The sequence below is a fragment of the Rosa chinensis genome, chromosome 1 (genome assembly GCF_002994745.2).
Source record: "Rosa chinensis cultivar Old Blush chromosome 1, RchiOBHm-V2, whole genome shotgun sequence".
Classification (NCBI taxonomy): Eukaryota; Viridiplantae; Streptophyta; class Magnoliopsida; order Rosales; family Rosaceae; genus Rosa; species Rosa chinensis.
In genome coordinates, this window is record NC_037088.1 from 8,441,134 (window position 1) to 8,467,411 (window position 26,278).

Below are 26,278 nucleotides of genomic sequence, written 5' to 3' on the forward strand. Positions count from 1 at the left end.
TGAAATTTTGTAAAAATGATCTGTACATTAGGACCTAAAAACTGAACGGTTAAGATGTGAATTTATGATCGAAAAGTGGTCAAAATATGGAAATCCGCTCCTTAGCTAAGGAATGGACCTCCGTTTTTGAGAAGCCCTTATATATACATTATACGCTACCACCAAATACCTTAATGCTGTGCAACCTGCATTCCATAAAACCCACCACATATAGTAGTACAAGGCTCATCATTTTCTAAATTCTATCCATTAAGAAAAAAAAGTTTGTTCATCATTTGAAGCAACACAACCAAGATATATACCTTGTGTTTTTGTTTTGGAGTATTTGTTTCCACATTAAATATTTTTCTCAATATTCTGGAAGGTTTTCCCCTCCAACAGACATTTATTTATTTATTTATGGGATCTTGAGTCTTCCAAGTTTGTTCATTTTGAAATAATGTAGGTATCCTTCCTAAACTTTAGAGCTGTTATTCTCTAAAGTCTAAACACTAATGTGTATATCATGTTTTTCAGAGCTTTGGGCCACGCATCTTCCAAGCCTGCTAAACATAATTGAGCCTGGCCCATATAACCGCATGTTAGGACCTATTTTGTTAGATGCCACAAATCCGTTGCACTCTAGTTGGTTAGGATACTCGGCTCTCACCCGAAAGACCCGGGTTCAAGTCCCGGCAATGAAAATTTTTATTTTATACCCATGTTTATGCAGTGCAACCACCTTCGATTTATTTGTTTTCAACCACCTTTCAGAATAGAGATAGTATTTTGTCCACCATCAATAAGCAACAGTTTTTGCTTTAAGAAACTCACTCAACTAAATTTTGTAAAAACCTTATAACCATTTTGAAGATATCTGATTAACTGATTTGATTGTCTATAAAGACTACATATATCTCGTGATAAGCTTATTGATAAATTACAATGCTCCATTCTATACCTTGCAGGGTGTTGTTGATCCTGGCTGCAAACAAACAAGAACAACAATTATCAAAGTTGTTATCTTCATAAACATACTTTTGCTCACCAAAAAATTAGGCCAGATGATGAAATGGAATATATGATGAAGAATCATATTTCATAGCTTACCACACATGCATGGACATCGTTACATCCACATATGAGTTCTCCATTGAGAGTGTCTGTAGCTTGAAATGATCCCCCTCCTCCACTCCTCTACATCACAAAACCAACAGAAATGTAATTAATTCCAATTACATTGTCAATTTTCCGGTGGTTAATTACTAAACCAAGAGAAGAAGTATGTGCATTACCTTGTAAAAATCAACCGCAACAAAATTTGACCATCGATTTCCAGCAGCACCATAGCAAGTGTTAAGCATGCTAACCAAATCCTCAGAATTGAATTGACATGAGAGCTGCTTAATGGGAACTGACCCAAAATAGTTAACCAACACTAATGATTTAGTCTTGTCATTTAGAGGCGACGATTCAGCTCTGTTTGAACAGCTTCCCGCTTTCATTCCATCATTTCCATCTGCAAAATTGTGTGCTCTCCAATAATTAAGAGACAAAAATAACACAGCATTTATGAAACAACGAAAAAAAAAATCCTATGTTGCTTAATTTAGTTGGTTCTTACACTGGTTTTCAACCATGTAGTTCCACTGGTATGCAATCCCTTCGGATTGTTCCTTCTCTTGTTTTGAAGTGAATACAAGTAGCCTTTGGTTCTTAGTGACCATATCGCTAACCAGCGGCCAATCCTGACCACTTTTGGGCATGTTTGATATCGGAAACCAGTATTTCATCAATCCGGCAGCTTTGAAAACATTTGTCAATCCGTTTGGAGCTTCAACATAGTCCTCTAATATCAATGTCACAATTTCTCCTGGGTTTGCTGATAAAAATGCTTGGATTTCATTCAAAGTATCTATAGCTGGCTCCTGCAATTTTAAGGTAATAGGTAACACATTTTGGCAACATCTGTAATGAAAAGAAGTGAAATAGGGAAGTTGGTTCGCTTACAAATGCAGTGTAGTCATGGCATTTTCCTTTGAAGGAATGGCACAACCAGACATCTCCTTGAAAATCATAGGTATCAAGCATTAGGGCTCTAACTCCATTGTTAAGTTGTTGAGTGACAATGTCTTCTTGATTCGTGAAGGTAACACGAGGGACTCCGGTATGAGATGGCTCTCCTTCGATAGCAAAAGCATTGTGGGTTGTCAAAAATGCATATTTGTTGAATGGTAGAGAATTATTCTGTAGAACCACAAATAGGCAAATCTTACTTAAATCGCATTTGAGATTAGCAATGCTACTGGAAAAAAAGTACCAAGTTTGTGTAGCAAATGATGAGGTGACATTCCATGTCTTCATATCTCACAAATCAATTTCAACAACGAAGTTAGATCGTATACACTATCATAACATTTGACAAACAAATTCTTATCTCTATTTGATAAATATATCATATAAAAGCACAAGTTTAACTCAAATGTCACCCTGTGATGAAACAAAACAAGTGACTGCAAAATCCACAGTTTTTATTTTAAAGTTTAAGGACTATATAAACAAAACAAAAAAAGTCAGAAAGTCAGAAACTCTTCAATCAGGGTGGCCTAACAAAAATGCTTGTATGTGATTGTCAATTCTACCCATATAGAGTTCACGATTTCAAAGCATGAGAGACTGAGAGAGTATCTTAGGTCAGTTAGGTGTATGGCACAACAAATATGAGAACACCAATACTTTGGTCATACCACCACTCAGTGGCGGAGCCAGAATTTCATATCAAGTGGGGCACTTAGAATTTTTTAAAAAAAAAAATTTAAAATTTAAAATATATATCAAAACTTTAATAAAAAAAATTGTGGTAAGATTAATATTTTTCTTAAAATTACATATTTTATTAGTAAAAGAAAAAAGAAAATTACATATTCTTAAAATTTATTTTTAGCTTTTAAAACTATAAGGAAAAATTGTGTCAATGCTCTTAAAAAGAAAAAAGAAAAAAAATTCAAAAACCAATCTTTCCAATGCATGTGATTCGAACCTGGGACCAATTGAAACCAGCTGAAAAATACAAACACAACCTTTACCACTACACCAAGTTGCCTAGCAATGATACTTGTGAACTCTAGACAACTTATACTTTCTTTTATATACAGAATGTAAAAAAAATATAAAATTCAGTGGGGCACGGGACCCACTGGGTCCCCACGTGGCTCCGCCCCTGCCACCACTCAATATCAAATTATCACGTGTTATAAAACATAATTATAGTTTATCATGATGTTTTATTAAAAAATTATATTTTAAGTATTCAATTAATTCTATATGATGTGGCAAGTTTTAATAGGGTGGTGATATCACCACAAAATAAAAGTAGTGAGCAAATTTGAATCCACAAATATGAGGTAGTTTAATTGTTAAACTTTATGGAAACTTTATACTTATAAAATCTAATTGGTAATTTTGACGTGTGAAAGAGTGAAATAGTGGCTCACCCAAGATTTTGAGTCCTAAATGGCACAACAAATATGAGGTAGTTTAATTGTTAAACTTTATACTTATAAAATCTAATTGGTAATTTTGACGTGCGAAAGAGTGAAATAGTGGCTCACCCAAGATTTTGAGTCCCAATGGGTTTAACACAGATGACTACGTGTCAACTTCCAACAAAGGCCTATTTGACGAGAAGTCGTTATGACTTATGAGTTATGACTCTTAAGCCCAATGACAGCAGTTTGCCCCTTTAAAATTACTGGTGGACACTTTCCCCGAAAAATTGCGGTTTCGTGATGGAGAGTTGGAAACTTCACATAGACGAGAGTGCGTGACTCACTAAGTCGTGTGTGTCTGTACTGTATCTATCTGTGGAGAGAGAGAGAGAGTAACGTACCAAAAGCTGGAATTGGTTGGTGGTGGTTGATCTCACACATCTGGAGCCAGAAAACTCCGAGGGGCAACCGAAACAGTAAAGCCCCGCCTCACAATCTCCGTCCGTCGAGCACTGATCTAAGAGCTACGTACACCACATTCGAACCAAGTTATATCCTTTGAAAAATTATCATTACATATGATTGATACCAAGAAGAATAAGAAGATCGATTAGCTAGGGAGGCGCAAACCTTGCACTGTCCATCGGAGCAAGCTATGACGACACATGAAAACACAGCAAGAGCCATAACCAGAACTAGAACCAGAAGGAAGCTGTGCCGAGTCGTCTTCATGTTAGAAGGGAAATGATAGGGAGTGGCTGGTGGCCGGGTTTTGATTTTTGAAGCGGCCAATTAATTAACTTGGGTTTCTCAGTTTTTGATATGGCTGAGAAAACGAAGGAGCTAACCGTACTGGTCTGCAGATGTTCATTTGAAGTTGACAAATATAATTAAAGTGCGAGCTAGCTAGAGAGAATCCATTTAAAGTTTATGGATAGAAATGCTGTAAGCTAAAGGAGGAGTCAAAATTCAAATACATTGACAACAGAAGTGTCGAAGACGTTTGGAAGACGAAGGAGATGAAATTTTATGATTAAATTAGAATGTTAATTAATAGGTTTTGATTTTGGCCATGAGGGGTATTACCAAAAATCAAATGGAATCGTTACGGAACATTCATCGCTCCTATAGCACATCATTGTTTGTTTTTTACTTTTAAAGTAGGAATTGGATTCATGAATCCAAATTTTAGAGGATATGCAATTTATGAAGATATTCTCTGTTTTTTTTTTTTTTTGAAATAGGGCTGGTATATTCTCTTTTTTTTGAAATGAGAGATGCTCTTTACCATTTGTAAATGGATAATCAAACCAACTCTTGCAATCAAACATGTATATAAGCAACTAGCAAAAGTCCCCGCGCGATGCTGCGGGATTTGTTATGGTTACCAATTTTGTATGTATAGCTATGTTGATGTGAACAATTGGGACAATTAAAATTACGCATATATGGTTAATAAAACCATTCAATTCTTAAGAAATAAAATAAAAAAGGACCAACTCAGGTATCATATTTAGTTGTTCGGTACTTGAAGAAAAAGAAGAATAATCAAATGGTGCTTAAAATTGATTTGTCAATACGTCAACCAATCTAAAATTGAAATTAGCACCAAGTAAATGATTGTTTAGCTTTCTTTGGAGAATCTCGAATAACGCATATCAATCTTTGAAGTCTTCTTACCCACTTGAAGATCTCAGTTATCTGCAAGAGCAAGAGAAAAGTCTGAATTAATACAGTGCTTTAAACTGTACATGTATACAAACAATTGGGACTTCATAGTCATACTACTATGTTACATTAAAGTGTACATGTTAACCTGTATTATAAAGTATTATACTATATAACAATGCAAGTGTAATGAATTTTGCTCATTTGTTTATCTCTGTGCCAATTATAAAGTATATGTACTAATCTGTACATTTCTCTCTTTGATTTGATAAATGATGAAATTTCCTTTTCTGATTTGATATGCATTGTTGTGGATAAATTAATATGACCACGTTGTAAAATATTGAATCTTTGTGAATGTGAATGATTTGGTGCTTCAATCAGTGGTCTTTGTAATGAGGAAGTTCTAGCCATTGACATAATATTATTTCTAATATAAAGGCAGCTAGCACACATAAATTTTTATATTCCTAAATAACTCTAGCTTCCATGATTTTGGTCTTTTCACTTTTTCTCTATTAAAGAAGGCAGCATGAATTATGGAATTATATGAACCACCTTCACTTTCAAACACACACACACATATGCTCAAAAAAAATAAAAATAATACATACTACATACATACAAAAGATGTTCATTAAAACATTTAATCTTTTCGATAGCCTTTCAAATTAGCAAAGAGAATTATTCTATGTGTACCATCCAGAGAAAAGAAAAGGTAACAAATAATTCTATTAGAAGTTATGGCTTGACTTTATTGCAATATACCTGAGATAGTGAGATTACTTGGTCAGATCTGCATAAATTGATGTGCCACGAAATAAAGGAAATGCTATATAAAACTTCCGCTCAGCAAACGGCCATGGCTTTCCCTGCAATGCAACATTTCAATTTTAATCAAAAACTTAAAATAAGCTAAAGCACCATCAGGTGGAAAAAAATTGCTTTACTGTTATAGAGAAGTCTTTCCAAAAGCCCAATGTCTATGTCAGAGATATGACCACAATATTGTTAAACAACAGTCACAACAGCATTATATAATTCATTCCTAATAATGAACTTTAACCTAACTAACATATGTGGGTCAAAAGTTCATTACATAACTTTATCAATGAGCAACTATTAGCATTAGCACTATCTCTTAGTAATGCCTTTGTGGTCTAGGAAAATGATTAGAACCATACCTGCAAAAAGACAATTGGGACCAATACAAAAGATCATCATCAAGATGACCTACAGTATCCGAAAGAAGCACTTCAACTTCCTTCTGTTACCTGTTCTGTAAAGGCTAAAACAAAGGAAAGTATATCTCTTGACCAAATGATTGACACGTTTTAGCACCCTCTCGTATAGGATCAAGTCTGACATGGTACACTCCTATGACTTGTCAAAGCATTTTAATCACACAAATCAGATGCTAAAATTTTGGTCTTTGTTGACACTTCAGACCATAAATTAGTTTTTATGATCTTACTGCTAGTACTTTGCAATTGACAACAGTTTTCAATTCAAATATAGCATCATTATGTCCAAGTTGAATAGTTTGATGTTCCTCCCAAAGCTAAGATGTAAACATCTAGGAAACTTACCGAATGAGAATGGGTGGACTTAATTATGATCTTTATATTATTAGTAGTCTTCCAAAAAATCTCCCATAAAACCTGAAAAGTTCTAACTATTAGAGTTATGGAAGATTCTGTTCATCAAAATTCAAACTTGGTAGGAAATAACTCAAAGTTTTGTTGATTGTTATGCAGTGTCAAAACTCAGTCTCAATAGTACCTAACGGTCAACAAATTATTAGACCGAATACCAAAAAGAACACTAATTTCCCAGCAAGAAACAAAACCCCACAAAACTCATTCTGCCAAGACCCATCTGCTATAAGAAATAATTTAATTACTCAATGAAAACCTTAATTCTTAAGATAGGAAAATTCCCACTGCTTCGTGGTCACTCCTTACAACTTAAGAACTTGCTATATATATATATATATATATTCCCGTTAGTTGTTCGCTTACCTTTATAATTGTGAAGTTGTCACTTATGTAGTTCTTCTGCTTAGGAATGAACGTGTTCTTCAGTATGTGTGAAATGAGGAAATGCAATAAACAAAAGTTTTCAGCTTCTCTTTCCTTATAACTTTTGCTCCAAATCTTCAAATGAGAGATAAAAATGTTGTTTGTTGATAAAAACCACCCCTAGCCATATCATAAATTCTCACTCCACAGTAGTATCTTTCATGCAGTATGGTTTTCTAAAAATTGCAAGTAGATATAAGACAGAAAGAATTGATAAGAAACTCTGGGTATGTGCTTCATAAGTAGTAATGTTGGATCCAGTAAGCTTATTTCATAAGAAATCTGTTTCAAAGGAAAGACGCATTTAGTATCCTATTATTCTTAATTTGGTTTGGTCTAATAAAAAGGACATTGTAAGGCTCCACAACACCTCAGAGCTGAACAACCAAAGTCCACAGAAAACTCAACCAAATCGGACTAAGAGACGAAGAAATATACCTAAAAGTTAATGATAAACTAAAATTGCATAGGGTTTTCATCGAACTACAAAACAGGTCAATCAGTACATCTACTGGCCAATTAGTCATTCATCAACTTATATATATATATCAAACACAACTACATCCTCTGGCTCTACAATTTTGATCAAGTTTCAAAAAGCAATTTGTAATAAAAAGAAGACAGCCGTAACTAATTTATTGGAAACTCAAGCTACAAAAACAGGAGATACAGAGAAAGTTATAAAAGGGAGAATCCGTCAAAACCGAGCCATCAAAAACATTTGCTATAGCTTTCTTTTTCAATCACGCAATACTCTAATAATCACAATTCAGACAACCCTAATTCCTAATTTGAAAAAAATAGATATAGCATAGTGTAGAGAATACCTTGGGATGATCAGTTGACTGAATTCATGCACAAATCACTTGAATGACACTGATTCAGCAAAAGTCCCAACTGGTTCATTCTTGCATGCGCTTTATCGATCTCTCCAAGGCGTTCTATTCATTCAACCACCAAAGGACAACACTTGTTTTCAGTACAATCAAAGACCCAAACTTGTGCAAATTTATTGAAACTAATCAGATGGTTAAATCTTACCTTTGAAGTTATTAAATGGGAGTGGACTCCCTGAGATGCGAATCGTGCCGGTCACCTGGCAGCGTCGCTTACCATGCACCACCTTCCTCTGATTCCGTTTTCCTCCAGTCTAATGGGTATTGGATTGGAGAGATCGTGTCGGGAAAGAGCCTCCAATTTTTCCTCTCTCGCCGTTGAGTCCGCTCACTGCGTGCAGGCGACTTTCACTTGAGCTATTGGAGTATTGTGGTAGAACTAAAAGATACTCTTCGCTCTCACAGTCTCTTTCGACCTCTGTCACCGTCATTGTTTTTGCTGGAAGCAAGCACGGACTGCCACGACTTAAAAAGCCACAGAAATTTAACGGCTGGAAGACCCACACCTGTCTGGGTAAAGTAGGTAAAACAGAAGATGCTTCAAGGGCAAAACCAGAACTACACTGTTACTAAGAGAGTTGCTGTTCAAGTGTTCATCTCCTACTTTGTTTTAGTATATAGTAAATTTTGATACCCGTGGAATAATCTGACCTCTCCTTCCTCCTGGAGTCCTGGAATTCGAGTCCCTCAATGAGTCCCGTTTAATCTAAACACATGTTTAATCACTACCCAAAAAAAAAAAAAAACAAAAACAAAAGGTCATTGACTGCGAATTTGATTCATGGATATTGGCCCACTTAGCCACAATTATTTGTAGGGCTGGGCACGGGCCGGGACTGGCCAGTTACTGACTGATACCGATCCCGGTACCGAAAATATTATTCGGGACGGGACAACGTTTTTTCAAAGTTGGTACCGAAGGTACTGAAACCAATCGGGATCGGGTCGGAACCGAGCCCAATTCGGGATACCCGATTCCTTTTTTCTTTGTTTTCCCCACGCTTAAAGCTTAACAGCTATGCAAAATTTCTAGATTTCAATCATTCCAGCAAATTGTAGATTATGACAGGAAACAAATGCAATGTGCAACATAGCAAATAGCCAATTCAATAGACCAACAATAAGTTCAATAAATGAATAAACACATAAACCAATTCATGAATTCAACAATAAGTTCAGTAGGTCTTAAACAAGAAATTTAAAGTCTGAAATACCAAATTTTGAAGTATGAACAACAATAAAAGCTAAAAGCCTAAAACTGAAGAAGAAAAAAGACCAAATGTCCATGAACTTGCCGAGCGACGAGTAGTAGATCTTGTCGAGGGCCACAATGAGGAACAAGAACTGGACGGTCTGGATAGGCAGGGTCAGGTCGAAGTCGAAGAGCGCCGCCTTCTCAATCTCGGAGGCAAGGGACAGCGGGGCGACGGGAGGGAGGTGGCGGCGATTAGGGAGAGGGATTCGAGGGATTAGAGGGGGTGAGTTTTGGTGAGCTTGGGGATGGAGATTTGGACGCGGCGAGCTTGGGCTTGGAAATGGGGGAAGGGGCTGAGGAGGAGATTGGGACTTTGGAGGAGGCTATTATCATGTTGGCCATGGCGAGATGAGAGCTTGAGCAGCTTCTTCTTCTTCTTCTTCTTCAATAGAGGGGATTAGATTTGGCTTAGTTTGTTTTGATATTATGGATTTTTTTGAGGGTGTGTGTAATATGCATGAGTGGAAATGTTGGAGAGGGAGAAATGGTTTCTATAGAGAAATAGAAAATTGGGGATAATGGAGAGAATCAGAGAATGACTGAATGAGAGAGAATGGGGGAGATCGGGTTTAGGTGTCTAGGGCTGAAAGATCAAGTGTGGTAGAGTATATGTGAAACCTTAGACTTGACTACATGGACCAATTACACTCAGCCACATTGAATAAATAATGCAAGATTTTATTTATGTAATAATTCGGTACTGGCCGAGCCCTAAAGGGATTTCTTGGGCTGGTACCGATCCGGGCCCGTTTCTCTCTGGACGGTACGGGACGGGCCCAAACAGGAAATTTTTTATTTTAATCCCGGCCCGTCCCGACATTTTTCGGGACTGTTTCGGTACGGTATCGGGCTTTCGGTTTTGGGTACCCAGCCCTAATTATTCGTGTGCAACTGTGCATTGAGTTCAGCTATGGTGCAGAGATAATTAAAGATTACGTGCCCATAGGTGCAGTGACTATCGGCCCCTTGCTCACGCTCCGTTATGTGTCCCCACCATCATACAAACATCTCACAAATAGACCTGACAAAATACGTGTTGTGTTATGTTCGTATCGTGTTAAGTTCGTTTTGTATATCTTATCATGGAACATGATAATGAACCGTTAAACTAACGTGTGTAGGATGCTAAAATCAAAACCGAACAATTAAATTTCTTGTCAATCGTTAAAACCATTAAGAAAATAACTAAATCTTTACTCACAACATTTTTTAGACTTAGAGTAACATAAGAAACACACGTAAATCTTATACAGTCAAGGTACCTTTTCCTTTTTGAAAATTGAGAGTTAAGGTTATTGTCATGAAAATTGAGAAAGAGATTACGATGAATTAGAGAGATACATTAGAGATTCTAATGTATATTAGACAGAGAAACTCAAAATTTACAAGAATACTCTTATGTTAATGATTTTTATCGTGTTAACAGATTAACACTAAACTGAACCATTAAAATTCGTGTTCTTATCGTGGTGACCCTATATGGAACCAAACCAATAAACTTCAAACCAAATCCTTATAATTCCATTCGTGTTCATGTCGTATTATCATATCGTGTGCAATTTGCCAGGTCTACTCACAATTTAGTCTGTTTGTGAATGACCAACATATATAAATAAATAAAAAACCATTGAAATTCTTTTTATATTAAATTCCTTACAAATTAGTACTTTTACTCTGCTGTGCTATATCTAGGGGTCGTCAATGGGCCGGGCAGGGCCGGCCCTGCCCAAAATTAATGGGCTCGGGCCGGGCCAAAACATATTTTTTTTATTTTTCGGGCCGGGCAGGGGCGGGCTTCTCTTAAAAATCAAGGGCCAAGGCCGCCCATGGGCCCAGGGCCTTACGGGATTTTTAGGGCCGGGCCGGGCCGGGCTTTTTTGGGTGGGCAGGGCCGAGCCCATTATATTTATATGTCATATTATTTTGTTAAAAAAGTACAAAAACCTATGAAAAAATGATGATATGTTAATTATTGAACAAAATAAAATACAAAATTAAAAAACATATGACCTAATGCAATAATTAGTTCAATATAACTACATAAAAATATATTAATACAAAAATTGAATGGGCTTTCGGGCGAGCTTATAAGGCCGGGCCGGGCGGGCTTTAATGGGCATATAACGGGCCGGGCCCCGGGCCGGGCCTGGGCTTTGAACCCTCCGCCCTAGCCCTGACTCGTGCCCAATGGGCAGGGCCGAGATGGGCTTTTTTGCGGGCCGGGCCGGGCTTTTGCCCACTGGGCCGGACGGGCGCCCATGGGCTTTTAGGCCCGCAGGCCAAATGATGACCCCTAGCTATATCAAAACTCCCGCCCAGAACCCAGTAGTCGTGCTATTTTAAAGAGACACTAACCAAATAAGGAAAATGACCCAAAGCACAAAAATAAGCAAAAATTATCTCACTTGCCTCAATAACAGATTTTTGTTCCCACATACACAATTTAACATCAAATAACTATTTTGTCCTTAACTCAATTAAAGAATTACAACCACTGCCACTCAAAATCTCTCTCTCTCTCTCTCTCTCTCTCTCTCTCTCTCTCTCTCTCTCTCTCTCTCTCTCTCTCTCTCTCTCTCTCTCTCTCTCTCTCTCTCTCTCTCTCTCTCTCTCTCTCTCTCTCTCTCTCTCTCTCTCTCTCTCTCTCATCGGACCCTTCCTTGGAGGATCCAACAAGCCCCCGATTCTGATTCCCACCAGCTCCACGTCCAAGGCTCCTAGACGGATTCCAACGAATCGGAGGCTCCCTGAATCGGAGTCCAACGCCTCTGATTCCAGCTCGGAGACTAAAGCTGAGATTGGGAAGATCGCTGGCGATGGCGTCGTTCAAGTCACAGGTTAAAATCCATCTTTGGACAAGAGAATTAATAATCATCTCTATGTTATCTCTTACATCACAGGTCGCTAGGCATCCAGTGAGCCTCATTCTGTGCATTAATTGTAGCACGCGCGAACTTGCCGGAATTGAGAAGTTTGTGGTATGGTCTCTTCCTTGTTAGTCCTCTCACCTATTTTGAATCCATTAACTTTTGTTCCATCCTTTCATGAGTTTTACGTTGGATGTTGGTGTACTTGTATAACTGTGGTTTTACAACTTCAATTCGTCAATGAACTTTCTATCTTTGTGATAAGTTTTGGATGTTAATTACAAAATTCACATTTCTGTTGTTATATTTATGCAAAAATGAGTTTCATATAAGATAGCTGATCTTTTTATGTTGTACATTTATTTATTGGAATCTAAAAACTACGGTTGTTTTATCTAGAAAGTCCAGAAGTAGGGTGACAGGACCCACCTCGAATTTTATCACGAAATCTGAAGTGGCCTTGTGGGGTCCACCTTAGAAGAAATTCTACAAAAAATTTGGCAGAACTTCCCCTACAAGTGGACTACCCAAGACCTGTAGAAAGACATTTACACTTCTAAACAATCCATCATTATTCTCCTGGAGCCACCATGCTCCTTAAATCTCAACATTTCCCATTTCACATTACACGAATCTCAACTTAATAACATTAATCCCACATGTTATTAGAACAATTCTAAAACAAAAGGTATGCCAGAATAAAAAGTAAAGAGGGTAAAGGATTGATGGATCCTATAATGCGGAAGCAATGACAATTATACCTCAACTCCATATATGCCTGACTTCAACTAATCTAGTGTACAAACTGGGCATTTGAAACCGAATGTCCTAGGGGAAAGTAATTGGAAAACGTGTTAGTGTGAGTGGACACAAATAAATAATCTAGATAATTTAAATGAAGAAAACTTTAATACTTTCCTACGTACTTAAACTTATAAAACCTCGATGCATGTAACGTTTATAAAACATATTTCTTTAAACTCAAAATCCCCGTTGGTTAAGAGAAATCGGACTAGCCCTGCTAGTTAAGTAACAGTAGGATATGAGGAAGAAGAAATCACCGTACAACAAAGGAGCCTCCCAGACTCTATCCTCGACTTCGACCCACAAACACAAAGTAAGTGAGGAGAAGCCTCGACAGCAACTCACGTGAGGAGGAGAACTAAAAATAAAGCAACCTAAGTATGATGAAGGAAACATTCGAAAACCAGTAAATACATAAAGCTTCCCCAAATCTCGGAATAGAAAACACGAGTACGATTCCCAACCGTACTCGGTAAATCTCAAGAGAAAAATAAAGTAAATCAACGATGTGCCCCACACGTCAAAAGTATTTCCAAATCGATACCAAATAGTCGGGATTAAAGTAGATTCATAAACAATAACCCAAAACCGAAATCATCGCTAAAGCATTCCCAATGCCAAAACCTAAACCCGATAAATAATCAAGAAATATAATTCCATCGAAAATCTCATTTTCGAAAATCTTTCAGAAATGTCAATAACACCACATATAATCAATTCCGAAAATCACATCGGAAACTAAATCGTCGAAAATCAATAAAAATCGTAAATTCAAATTCGAACGTAGAAAACTCTCATTCGAAAATCATGATGGAAAATCCGATCAATATTTCAAATATATATTCCATTTCATTCCATGCATGGAGGTCTTGCAAGGAGCCTCCAGACATTAATTTTTTATTTATTTAAATAACAAAAATTGATTGAACTTACTGGGTAATTTTGGTTTGGGCCAACTAATGGAGGTAGAGAATTTTCATGGCCATTTAATGTGAAGAGAAGAGATTAGGTGCTTGCAACCCATTTAAATGTGGACAAGATGAGATTAGGTGGGTTTTGTAGCGTAAAATATCATAATGGGTTCCTAATCAAGAAATGGGTGATCAGAGGAGAAGCAACTCGATTTATTCAAGAAATTTTCACAAGGACGAATCTACTGAGTAAGAAAGAATTGGTCAGCTCAAGGTGAAATCTCTTTGAGGTGGATTTCGATAAGGCGGAATTGAATTTTAATCAAGAAACAGATAGAGAGAGGTGGCCCAACCTATTTGAGAAATTGCTGATACGCTCGAAATGAGTGTCAATTTAACCCTGCAAAATGTAGTTGTCAGTATAGAATAAGTACGGATCGTTCAAGCCGGGATTGAGAGTACACATGTAATTGCATAAACAAATAAAGAAATTAAACAATAAGAAGTACTATTTACGAAAATAAAACAAAGAAAAGAAATATATACAAGTAAATACAAATAAATACAACACAAACACAATGTCTAAACAAAAACTAATTCTAACACGAAACTAACTAGGAAAACTCACATGAACTAACTTAAAAGCTAAACAAGGTTAACGTTGTAACGTCCCGTATCTTAAATTAACCGTTTACTAGTCATTTGGACGGTAAACTACAATTACTTCAACTTTTTACTCTGTTTTGATACTTTTAGTGGACCTAAAAGTTGACTTTTTGTTCGGGTCAAAATTTTGCTTGAAGTGTTTTGTGTGTTTTACAGATTTTTGGGTAGTCCATTTTAGGGGTGACTCTGCCGGTAGAGCTATTCCTAAGGTGGGCTCCACAGGGCCACCTCGGATTTCAGGGTGAAATTCAGGACGGGTCCTGTCAAACGTATTCTTTTAAGGTATTTTCATATTATATTTGAAATATTTACATGTTCAAAAAACTAAAAACGCAAACTTATATACAAGAACACAAATCATGAAATCCGGGGGGGGGTTGGTTTGGAATGAAAATTTCAGAAAAAAAAAAACAAAAGAAAATGTTGAAGATGAATGGAATCATGAACGGAAACTTTTGGTGACAATTCATCCACCACAATTCAAGATCAATTTGTTACATGCATCCTTAATCCTTTACTAATGCCATGAAAAGTTATCAACCAAGACACAAAGTTAAAAGCAAACAATATCTCTTATTTTACTTCCCTTTACACAATTGATCAAGCAAAGCACCTAACCAATATATTTCGAAAACAGGTTTCTCACAATCGAAGCAATAATGCAAACTCAAGTTTCAAATCATTAAGTTCATGTGAAAGTTTAATTTGGTTAATAATTATGCAAATCCAAGTACACAAAGCATGTCAATTCAATGCATAAACAATCTGATTTCGACTTATGTCCTAAGCCTTTACTACTTATTTGAATTAGGATTACAAAACATAAACCTAATTACTAGCTCCAATTACATGCAATCACTCTATGTTTCGAACCAAAGAACAAAAACATGTAAACGTTTTCTTTAAAACAAAATCACATTATCTTTTCATATAAATGAAGCACACAAAGATCAAGAGCACATAAAATAATATTACACGAAAAGAGAATCAAATTTGTTCCAAAAATAAGATTATGAACTCATAATTTCAGTTTACACAAAGAAAATAAAAAGCAAAATTTTCTATCTACAATTACACAAAACCGTGAAGATATGATAATAAGATGGTATGAACAACCCTTGATTACATCCCAAAGATCCAAAGCAGCTCCAAGGTGGCGGTACAAGGTGGTGATCACAGCTAGGAGGGTGGATGGCACGGCTAAGCTCCTTGAAGATATGAAAACTGCTATGCAAGAAGACTAGAGAATGGGAAGAAAATGGAGAGACAAAGAAGATTAAATGGATGAAGGAATGTGTTGTTACTTCTTTGTAGCCTCTATATATAGGCTACCAAGCCATAGTGGTTGGCCTTAAACAAATAATGATGGAGCACTTAATGGGATCATGATGGAGCACTTATTAGGATTATGGTGGGTTAAGCACTTAAGTTTTGGAGTGGCTTTGGGTCACTTTCTGCCCCTTTATTCCTTCAATTAATTCTCCACCAAAACTTTAGAATGGGCCTCCGATTTATTCATATCAAATTAATGTTCCTCTATGAGTGTAGATCATCATGATAAAATTTCAGAGTTAAATTCAATGTGGTTGGTCAGTAAATGCTTGTGAAATACGTACAGGTCAGGTTTTCCAGTTTTCGTCTTTCAGAACATTGGACTGACTGTTTGAAGGCTTTCCACTCAAAACTAGCTCTGGCAGTCTTCAGAATAAATGATCCTTGGGATGTATAGAATGAAAATGGAAAGTTTCAACTCATTCGGAGTTCGTTTGGTCAGGCGGATACCCCTCCTTTCTTGTCTAGCTCACTTTCTCCTAGTCGGAATAGGAAAATGTGTAAAGTTGACCTTTTTAGTGCATTTCCATTTTTCTCCATCATTTCTAGGTAATTATGGACCTAACACTCATTTATTCTTCATCTATTCTAATGTACCTAAAAATAGAAATTCAATTAAAAATCGATTTGGTTAAGGAATTAACTAAGCAAAATATGAATAATTAACTACTAAAATATTATATTAAAATGCTCCTATCAATTGCTCAAGGCGAAATCCCTTCGAAGTGGATCTAGATAACGCAGAATCGGTCAGCTCTATTGAATCCGTAGCAAGCGGAAAATACTCCCCAACGTCATCTTAAGAGTGGTGTCATGGACCCACTAACGCGTGACTTGCGGAAGTTACACACCACTACGCGCACTAACCATGATATCTGCTTAGGCTATCTTATAAATACTTAGTAAGGTGATTAGGTGAACACTCGAGGTAAGCAATGAATAACCTAGATAGACACTCGAGCTACATTGCTATTGTGGAGGTGTGACAGTATCTCGTAGGGAGGTTACCCTTCCATACTCTTCAAAATTCTTCAAGGCCAAAAATTCTACTCTACATATGCCACATTGAAAGCATGTAATAGAGAGGAGACTTCCCTTATCTATAATGGAGAGTAGGCTTCCCTTATCTATAAAAGAGACTTTCTCTCCCTTTCATCTAGCTAAGGGGGCTTGATCCATGATCTCCCCACACTTCAAGTACCATAATGGCTACTTAGACACTCTTATAGTGAAACATTCTAAGTGGACATAACCTCCCTACAAGAATGAGGTGAACCACTATACATCTTACTTAATCTCCGTCTTACGAAAAAAAACATTCGGCACCATTTATGGAAATACCATACATGAAGTCATCTTACTTGCCCATGCTCTCTTCATCACCTTACTGTGATATCATGGCACCTCTGCATGATCTCAAGGCCTTTTTTGCGAGATCGATCTCAATGCCTATCAAATGAGATTCAAGGCCTCTGTCTGATCTCAAGCCCTCCTTTGCGGGATCTCAGTAGCTCTTGTATAGAATTCAGGTTTCCTCTGCATGATCTCACGACCTCCTAGATTTCATGGCTTTCCCGGTGAGATTCATTACCTCCCGGGCGAGATTCATGGCCTCATAGGCACATTTACATGATCTCATTATCTTTTATGATCGAGATTTTATGGCTTCTTGGTCAAGATTTAAGGCATCTTTGGCATGATCTCAGAGCTTCCTTGTCAATATTCATGGTCTCATGACCACCTTTTGCAAAATACTTAGTAAGATGATTAGTTGAACAGTCGAGGTGAGTAATGAATTACCTAAATAAGTAATTAGACACTCGAGCTACATCGCCATGGTGGACGTTGGATGATCTCTAGCTAACAGGGAGGGTATCTTCCCATGCTCTCTAAAAGTCTTCAAGATAAGCAATTCTACTATACATATCCCACATCGGAAATATGTAATGGTGAGGAGACTTCTCTTATCTATGAAAGATATCCTCTCCCTCTTATCTAGGGGGCTTGATCTAGGATCTCCCCATGGCTACTTAGACATTCTTATATTGAAACATTCTAAGTGGACGTAACCTCTATTCAGGAGGGAGGTGAACCATTCTGGATTTTGTGTCTCATGCATCTTACTTAATTTTCATGTTATAACAGAAATATTTGGCGCCATCTGTGAGAATCCCATACATGAAGTCATCTTACATTCTTACTTACCCAAGCTCTCTTCGTCACCTTACCATGACACCATGGCACCTCTGCATGATCTCAAGGCCTCCTTGTGAGATCTCAGTGCCAACCATACGGGATTCAAGGCCTCTGTTTGATCTCAAGCCCTCCTTTATGAGAACTCAGTGCCTCTCATATAGAATTCAAGTCTCCTCTACCTGATCTCACGACCTCCTAGATCTCATTGTCTTCCCGGAGAGATTCATTGCCTCCCGATGAGATTCATGGCCTCATAACCACCCTTACATGATCTCATTGCCTTTTTTATCGAGATTTCATGACTTCTCGGTCAAGATTTAAGGCCTCCTCGGCATGATCTTAGAGCTTCCTTTTCAAGATTCATGATCACATGATCACCCTTTGCAAAATCTCATTGCCTTCTTTGCGAGATTGGCCTCCCAGTCAAGATTCATTCCATGGCCACCTTTACATGATTCATGCGTTTGGCTACGGCCTAATTTAGCTAGCAAACAGTCTCTTTTACTTGTGATGATGTGCGGTGTGCTACTACCGTGGGGTGCGAGTTATCCGAAACGTCCCTAATCTGACTTTTTCTCCAAGCCTATGGACGAGGAGAGCACCAACCTCGTCACAAGGTTCTTCTCTATGCCTTAACAGAATAAGGACTTTTGGTGTGATCTTTAGCGTCACAGTATCGATACTCAATGTTGTAGGTTGAGAAAAGGAAACACTGGGAATGAGGAGAAAACACGAGTTTTGCTAAGCGTCACTTTAGTTTAGCTTATTGTTGCTAAGGCGTAACCCTAGCTTCGCTGGTTTCAACTTGGCTGAAGGTTGCTCTGGAGAAACTTTGATGATTTGTGTGATTAGTTGATTGAGAAGTTGGTTCTTGTTTTTCCCTTGAAACCTGGTATATATACCTAGTTTCGGTAGTTTCTTGATGTAGAAGGATTATTGAATGATAGATTCCTAATTGGTCTTCGCTACTTGAATCACATAAGGGCTCGTTTTCCTTATAAGTTTCGGAATGGGTGAAGCTGTAACCTAAAACTATAGTAAATTTATTTTTGGGCCACATGTATCGACCTGGCACACTAAATCCTCTTAAGGATCCAGCCAAAATAACTTGTAGGCTCAAACACCATGGTCTTTGGTGCGAGATTCATTGTCTCCTGGTTGAGATTCAATGGCCTCTCAACGAGATTCATGGCCTCCCGAGTGAGATTTTTGGCCTCATGGCCATTTTTACATGATCTTATTGACTTCCCAGTAGATTCGTTGCCTCTCAGTCGAGATGCAAGGCCTCTTTTGCATGATCTCTATCATGTCCTGATCTTCAAGCACAATAATAAATAATTAACAAAAATACCCTGGGCGTGATGATTCAGACATCAACACTAAATACCTGTGAAACTTTTTCTTTTTAAAACAAGTATGCAGTTTCAACGAAATTTGAAACCTTGATCTTACTTGCCCAAGCTCTCTTCGTCACCTTACCGTGACACCATGGCACCTTTGCATGATCTCAAGGCCTCCTTGTGAGATCTCAGTGCCAACCATATGGGATTCAAGGCCTCCGACTAATCTCAAGCCCTCCTTTGCGAGACTCGGTGCTTGTAATTCAGGTCTCATCTACATGATCTCATGACCTCCTAGATCTCATTGCCTTCCTGGCAAGATTCATATATTGCCTCCCGAGCGAGATTTACGGCCAATTAACCACCTTTACATGATCTCATTGCCTTTTCGGTCTAGATTTATGGTGTCTCGGTCAAGATTTAAGGCTTCTTTGGCATGATCTCAGAGCTTACTTGTCAAGATTCATGCATGGTCTCATGACCACCCTTTGCAAAATCGCATTGCCTTCTTGGCGAAATTGCCTGTTCGGCAGGAATGTGATGGTAGTGATGAGGACCTTCATGTGCCTCCTGGTCTTAGTTAATGTCGTTGTCATGTAGGGGCAGAATCAGGATTTGAACATAGAGAATAATAACCTTAAATTTAGCAAGTCCAACTCACCTTATTAAGTTTTATAAAATATAATAATTGAATAAACTAGATATCAATGATAATTAATTGCAAAATATTTTAAATCTAAGTAACATCTCAATATTTCTTATTATAAATTAGGTAATTAGTACACACTAAGTACTATTAATTCATATCCTCTGTGGAAATTAGGGTTTAAGTGAGGGGTATAGATAATGGCGTGGTGTAGGCAACAATTTTTTGCAATGTTGGAAGGTTTTGCAACCAGAAAAGCAGCGGCCGCTGCTGCTACGTCAATTTTAGCAAGCAACTGGAAGAATGAGACGAAGAAAATTAGCATGTTTTCAGAATTCATAAGAAGAAATTCTTCTACTTTAGCACCACTTAAGGCAGAGGAGAAGAAGAAAGAAATCATGGAAGAAGAAAGCTTAAGTATAAGTCTCTCTACTTATGTTTCCAGGAGTGCAATGATGACAATGTTCATGTTATTCAATCCATCAGATTAAGCAATATGTTAGCACCACCAGTACATGGCGGCGATGATTTGAAATTACAGAGAGTTGCTTATAGATGTGGACCGAAAACAGTTGTTCCTATTGATATGAGCACCGGCATCGTTGGCTCCAAAATTATTTTCTCTGGTGGTAATTAAGGTTGAACTGGAGGAAAAAGACACTACTTCTCATATTTTTCAATATTCACTAAGTAAAGAAGTTTGTGTGTTTGAGACAGGTCCAAGCATAGATCCAAACCCAAAATTGCAGCCTTCCCAAGTTTTTAAGATTAGTAGACCTGAACCTGTTTTAGTAGAGGTGGACGACAAACTTTATCGCTTCGGTGGTCTATGTGACTGTGAGTCATTCGAGGTATTTGAACCCATACAGGATGGCTGGTTGCCTCTGGATGTGCCTACTCGGAAGTATCCCTGTGGCTTCACTCATGCAATTGCAGGCACCAAAATCCTACTCTGGGGTAGAAATCAGACCAGAGTGTACATGTTTGACATGACCCATACAGAAAAAGGATGGACATAATTGGATTTAGGACCATGTGCCTACTCGGAAGTATCCCTGTGGCTTCACTCATGCAATTGCAGGCACCAAAATCCTACTCTGGGGTAGAAATCAGACCAGAGTGTACATGTTTGACATGACCCATACAGAAAAAGGATCAACTCAAACCGCGGACCAATCTCCTTCAGCTCAATGGATTTAGGACCTCCAGGCTTGTCATAAATATGATGCCTGTAGGTTCTCAAATTGTTAAAGAAAAAGCAAAGCAATGCATGTGCACACTTGCCACAGAGCAGATTGGTAGATAAGAAAATATCACTATCTAAGTTATATGATAAATCCAAAGGTACAACTGCTTACTGAATCAATACTAAAAAGTGAATGAGACAACAAACCTGAATGAAATGTAGTCCTGCTCATTCGAAAAAGTGATTATGCGTTTTGTATCTGGCTTTGGCACTGGAAAAAGATGTTTTAAAATATTTGCAGTCCGCTCACCCAACTAGCAACAATCAGCAATCAAGAAAATGTAAATGTAAATATATAATAAGAAAGTTAATAGGTACGCCAACTCAAACATGGAGGGATGTGATTATACATATGAATGTGAGAGAGAGAGAGAGATAGAGAGCATCCATTTATATTACCATCAAAATAGGTGACGGAAGCACCAAAATCAAATCAAGTAGCATGAATGGTGCTTCCAACAGTTAAACTTGATTTTCTTTGTCAATAGTTAAGAGATAAAAACTGTAACAGTTATTCATTTAGACAAGGACTATCATCTATGAACAATTATATTGCCAATATACTAGGTACAGTAAAGTGAGAGAGAGAAAAATTAGGATTTAGAGTAGATGAGATATGATACCTTAGTCGTGAAATTGTTAATTATCAAATGTGGATAAGCCTGTGGCACCGTTCCCATGGCTTTCTTGTCCTTGATGTCATGTCTTGAAACCTATAAGTAGAAAATTATTATCAAAATGCCCAGATTATAATAGATCCAATGCAGAATGACAGTCACAAAAGCAGCAAGAAAGTGCAAGGCAAAAACAAAGAAAAGGAAGAGCAAGCTTAAATATAAACAATTAGTCAAGTATGGTGTACTTTTGCCTAAATTATCCCAATAAATTTGCTGTTAGCTGGATTGTTTTTCGGCTGTTTTACATCAGTTTTAATATCAATATATTTGTCCGACATTAACACAAAGATTAATTACACTACTTACCACATTGCATAGTTGAAAATAAGCTGTTGGTCCATATGGAAGGTGGCATACAATCAAACCATCAGGTTTACCACGATGTTCATGCACCAACACAACATCTGTGTAGTCATGTGCACGGCAACTTTCAACAATTTCAGAAATAACCTGCATGATTTGGGAAAAAATAAAAAATAAAAATCATTATAGTCAAGTAGATGCTCAACAATGGAAGATGACCAATGCTTCAGATTTCCAAAACCTATAGCCCACATAACAGGTAAAACTAAGACAAATATTATCTCCAGTGTTTTAGCCTTCTTCAGACTTCCAAATTCTGTTATCAATTATATTTACTTCATTTTTATCTTATTTTTCTATACTTCTTGTGAACTCAGGTAATGCCCCCTGGAAATCACCTAATAGAAAACTAAGAGAAGATATTTTTCTACAAGTAGCATTCAGGAAAAGAAGTAAACAATATAGCATCAGAACCTCAAGTTTTCAACACTATAGAAGAATCAAAACTGTCCATGAAGCTGAAATAACTGGACATTTTACATTAGCAAAGTTATGTTGCTACTCACACAAAATGCAAGTCTATAATATTGATAAGAAAGAAGGCAGGGAAGAGAAAAGCTTTATGCTGAAGTTCAAAATTAATCACACAAGGACAATTAGCTCCATTCCTTACAGATGCATTTGTATGGACATTAAAATGACATGACTAGTGGCAAGAGGCAGCTAGCAAGCTGATTGTTTTATGGTTGTATAAAATGGTTAAGCAAGTGAATATTATATATAATCAAGGTCGACATTTTCACAAATTAAATGGAAACTGAATTTCTAAGAATAAATTTTAATATGACACGGAGGGTGTAATGTGTGTATCTATATATTTCAAATGACCACGACATAGTTTCAATATCTACATAAGAACAACAGAAACAAAACATAAAAATTGCTGTACTGAATGCATCATTAAGAAACCGCAAATTCATGAAAAGACAATCGGGAAAGGAAGGAAAAAAATACGAAGAAGCTCCTAGGCAAGAAAGTGCTATGAGCCAGTACCTTAAACCAGAATTAGAAGGGTGCGTGAATCAAGACTCTTGAGGTGGTCCATTGCTCAACTCAACTTACTTTCTCAATCTTGTACTTCTTGCAGGTCTATAGTCTGCAACACATTCACAAACAGTTACTTAACGGGTGAAGCATGAGCAGATAACTTATAAAGAGTAAGGATTGACTAATCGCGTCATAGTGTACGGGTTCAAGGTCTTCAATTGCTTACCATAACTAGTAGTAAAGTTAGTTCGATGACGATGGAGGTGTATGGGAATTGAACTCCATAGGCTCTGTAGACGTGAAGATGATCTAGATTACAACAAAAGATGATCTACACAGTAGAATGAATCAAGGTTTTGTTTGTAGGTAGAAGTCAACTTACCTGATTTGTAAGGGATGCAACCCCTACTTCTTGAATATATGCAACCCCCAAACAATGATTACAGAGAAAACCACAGATCAGACTGCCTAAAGACAGATAAAGAAAGATAAATACTAACCACAACAATAATCAATGAAGAAATAAAAGTTCCACAACATCTGAGCAAAATAAACAAACACAGAAAATTTGAAACAATGAGGAGAAAGGAAGACCTGAAATTTGCAAAACTAAGTCCCTTCGCTTCTTGAAAATGCCCCAAACTGATATAATTCTCTAACTCTCCACACTGTTTCCCTGAAATTATAGAAAGCAAATTTCAGTCTTGAGAAACAAAATGAGAATCCATATTCCAAATACTTGTATAAGTACAGACATGTATGCACACTAAATATTCAATGTCCTCAAATGTACATAAATGCAGACAGATAGACATATGAACAACAAAACAGATCCCAAATCTCTAACTATCCAAAGCCGAAGTAGGTATTTAAAGATCCCAAATTTACAGCAGAAGGATCCAATTAAGATCGAATTGATGCTAGGTTTTGAAGCAGATCACATACATCCACAAAAGGCAGCAATGCAAAGAAGAAGAAAAAATACCTCAGAACTTGGACCGTGAATAATTTCAAAGACTCCAATCGATACAGTGATTTGTCATATGAAGTTAAAACGATCTGAGTGTCTGGGTGATTATCCTTCTTCAAATTCTTCAGAGTAAGATGAAGGACTCAAAATCGGTCAAACCGATGGGACAATTGGGAGATAAATCTATCAAATTTCAAAGAAGCGATTCTTCAGCTTTCAACTGGGGCTGCTCTCATCTATATCTTTCTCATTCTATCTCTCATTACGCTCTCAACTACCAAAACTGAAACAGACGGATGGATGCAGTTGCAAGCAGACAGCAGGCCAAATAGCGCGACACAGACAGCACAGCAGCTATGGGGGACACAACAGTAAGAACACTGTTCCTAAGGATTGTACTGTTCAGAAGGAGAGAGGGATTTAGAGTATAGAATTTAGATGCTAATACACTATTTTTAAAAGTCCAAAGGTTGCAGTTTGTTTGGGATTTTATAGCACGGGATTTGCAAGTGAAATAAAAGGTGTGCATTCCTCTGCCCATATTTGAGTAACTCAGAGACATACATCTAGAATATACATCACAATCCATCAAATGCAAAACAATTAAAGAAAAAAAACACAAACACACACGCCTACACAAACTCAAGTTGGAAAGGAAAAAAAAAAAAAAAACTGCATATGAATATCACAACGACATCTCTTGTTCTGCAGCAGAGAACACCAAATACACTTAATCTCAATTTCACTCTATTTGTCACTGACAAGAAAAGAAATAATAGAAGATTGATTTTACCAAAAAATTTGCTTCTTTAGTTCTGAAGCCTGCTCTGTTCCCACAACCGCGCTCGAAGAAGCTGACCTTCAACACGCATGCAAAATCCCACAACAGGCTTCCAAAAACTCCAGTTTTATGCGGAGTCACTTTATTCTTACCAGAAGTTCAACACCCTGAAATGGTAGCGGCATGCTTAAATACCTCATTGGCTATCATAATCTTGACTGGCAATCTGCAGCATATAGAAAAGAAACGCCTGAGCTTCTAACCTGATAAGAGAAGTTATTACTATTTGTATACAGTATATGTACAGAGTGTAGTCTATCTAACTAGTTAAGCATGTGAAATTTCAATAGTATTCGTAGGGAAAGGTTGCCCTATCAAACAAAATTTTCAGAAACAATTTTCCAATATAAAAGATACGTCAACAGAAAAATTAGTGTAGTGCTTTATATACTTTTTAATATTTGTCAGCTTTGTTTGATTTACCTAAAACAGAAAAATCTGGTAAGGAACCAGATTATAACACTACAGAGACTTGAAAGATCTGTTAATGGAGAAAGGTTATCTGTCATACAACAAATTTATTGTTCACATTACTCATAACTGAGGCATATATCAGACAGAATGCATATCAATGCACCGTAATTGGAATTACTTAAGTGGACAATACCTTGAACCAGAACTAGAAGCCCAGATCAAAATTCTTGAGGTGCTCTCATTGCAGACAACTTTCTCCACCTTTTAATTGCTGCTGCCCTGCAAAATGCAAAACAAGATTCATGAGCAATTCATAGATAAGATTGATCGGATCGCTTAGACAGTAAGGGTTAACATCCAGCCAGGCCAGCAGAGGCCTCAAAGCTCCAAGGCAAGAAAGTGCCAGCTCGGTGTAAGGGAAGAGATTTGAAGTGGTATGAGCCAGTACCTTAATCCAGAATTAGAAGGGTGCGTGGATCAAGACTCTTGAGCTGGTCCATTGCTCAACCTTGTACTTCTTGCGGCTCTATAGTCTGCAAAACATTCACAAACAGAAACTTAACAGATGAAGCATGAGCAGATAACTTAGAGTAAGGATTGACTAGCCGCGTCATAGTGTTAGGGTTCAAGGTCTTCAAAGTACAATGAGAT

General features: G+C 37.3%; 3 protein-coding genes across 19 annotated transcripts in view; all 3 read right to left on the bottom strand.

Annotated features, from left to right (window-relative positions):
• Positions 1-25,353, bottom strand: part of LOC112199846 (brix domain-containing protein ZK795.3) — an 80,168-nt gene extending 54,815 nt beyond the window's left edge. Inside the window, exons 1-8 of the mRNA XM_040518786.1 lie at positions 25,349-25,353; positions 25,166-25,231; positions 24,691-24,770; positions 23,962-24,078; positions 23,785-23,870; positions 22,359-22,502; positions 21,999-22,088; positions 21,523-21,629 (exon numbers count right to left, since the gene is read on the bottom strand). Coding sequence (XP_040374720.1) covers positions 21,523-21,629; positions 21,999-22,088; positions 22,359-22,502; positions 23,785-23,870; positions 23,962-24,078; positions 24,691-24,770; positions 25,166-25,231; positions 25,349-25,353 — 695 coding nt within the window. The remainder of the gene's footprint in view (positions 1-21,522; positions 21,630-21,998; positions 22,089-22,358; positions 22,503-23,784; positions 23,871-23,961; positions 24,079-24,690; positions 24,771-25,165; positions 25,232-25,348) is intronic.
• Positions 1-26,278, bottom strand: part of LOC112190909 (putative disease resistance protein At3g14460) — an 88,192-nt gene that overhangs the window by 53,552 nt on the left and 8,362 nt on the right. For 8 of the 17 annotated variants that reach the window (XM_040511006.1, XM_040510962.1, XM_040510961.1 and 5 more), the window contains 9 exons: positions 26,076-26,160; positions 25,821-25,906; positions 25,166-25,379; positions 24,388-24,770; positions 23,997-24,078; positions 23,785-23,870; positions 23,629-23,692; positions 23,409-23,511; positions 22,366-22,502 (listed from right to left, as the gene is read on the bottom strand). Coding sequence is in view for 3 of the 17 variants with exons in the window: in XM_040510989.1 (XP_040366923.1) it covers positions 26,105-26,160 (56 nt within the window). In the remaining 14 variants the exon portion in view is untranslated. Of the gene's footprint in view, positions 1-22,365; positions 22,503-23,408; positions 23,512-23,628; positions 23,712-23,784; positions 23,871-23,996; positions 24,079-24,387; positions 24,771-25,165; positions 25,417-25,820; positions 25,907-26,075; positions 26,161-26,278 lie in introns of those variants that run through there. The other 9 variants (XM_040510997.1, XM_040510965.1, XM_040510972.1 and 6 more) reach the window with 8 other exon arrangements.
• Positions 802-4,556, bottom strand: LOC112191007 (PI-PLC X domain-containing protein At5g67130). The gene is made up of 7 exons (XM_024330538.2): positions 4,098-4,556; positions 3,869-3,991; positions 1,990-2,226; positions 1,604-1,907; positions 1,275-1,498; positions 1,090-1,176; positions 802-964 (listed from the first exon to the last, which is right to left on the bottom strand). The coding sequence occupies exons 1-7, from the start codon at positions 4,197-4,199 to the stop codon at positions 935-937; spliced, it is 1,107 nt and encodes a 368-aa protein (XP_024186306.1). The 5' UTR covers positions 4,200-4,556; the 3' UTR covers positions 802-934.

Bases quoted from the DNA above. Each gene is read 5' to 3' on its own strand.
- LOC112191007 (XM_024330538.2), bottom strand. From the start codon at position 4,199: ATGAAGACGACTCGGCACAGCTTCCTTCTGGTTCTAGTTCTGGTTATG. The intron at 2,227-3,868 runs GTACGTTACTCT...GTGGTTCTACAG, and splicing joins CCAACCAATTCCAGCTTTTG to AATAATTCTCTACCATTCAA. The intron at 1,177-1,274 runs GTAATGCACATA...TTTGTGATGTAG, and splicing joins TTGCGGTTGATTTTTACAAG to AGGAGTGGAGGAGGGGGATC.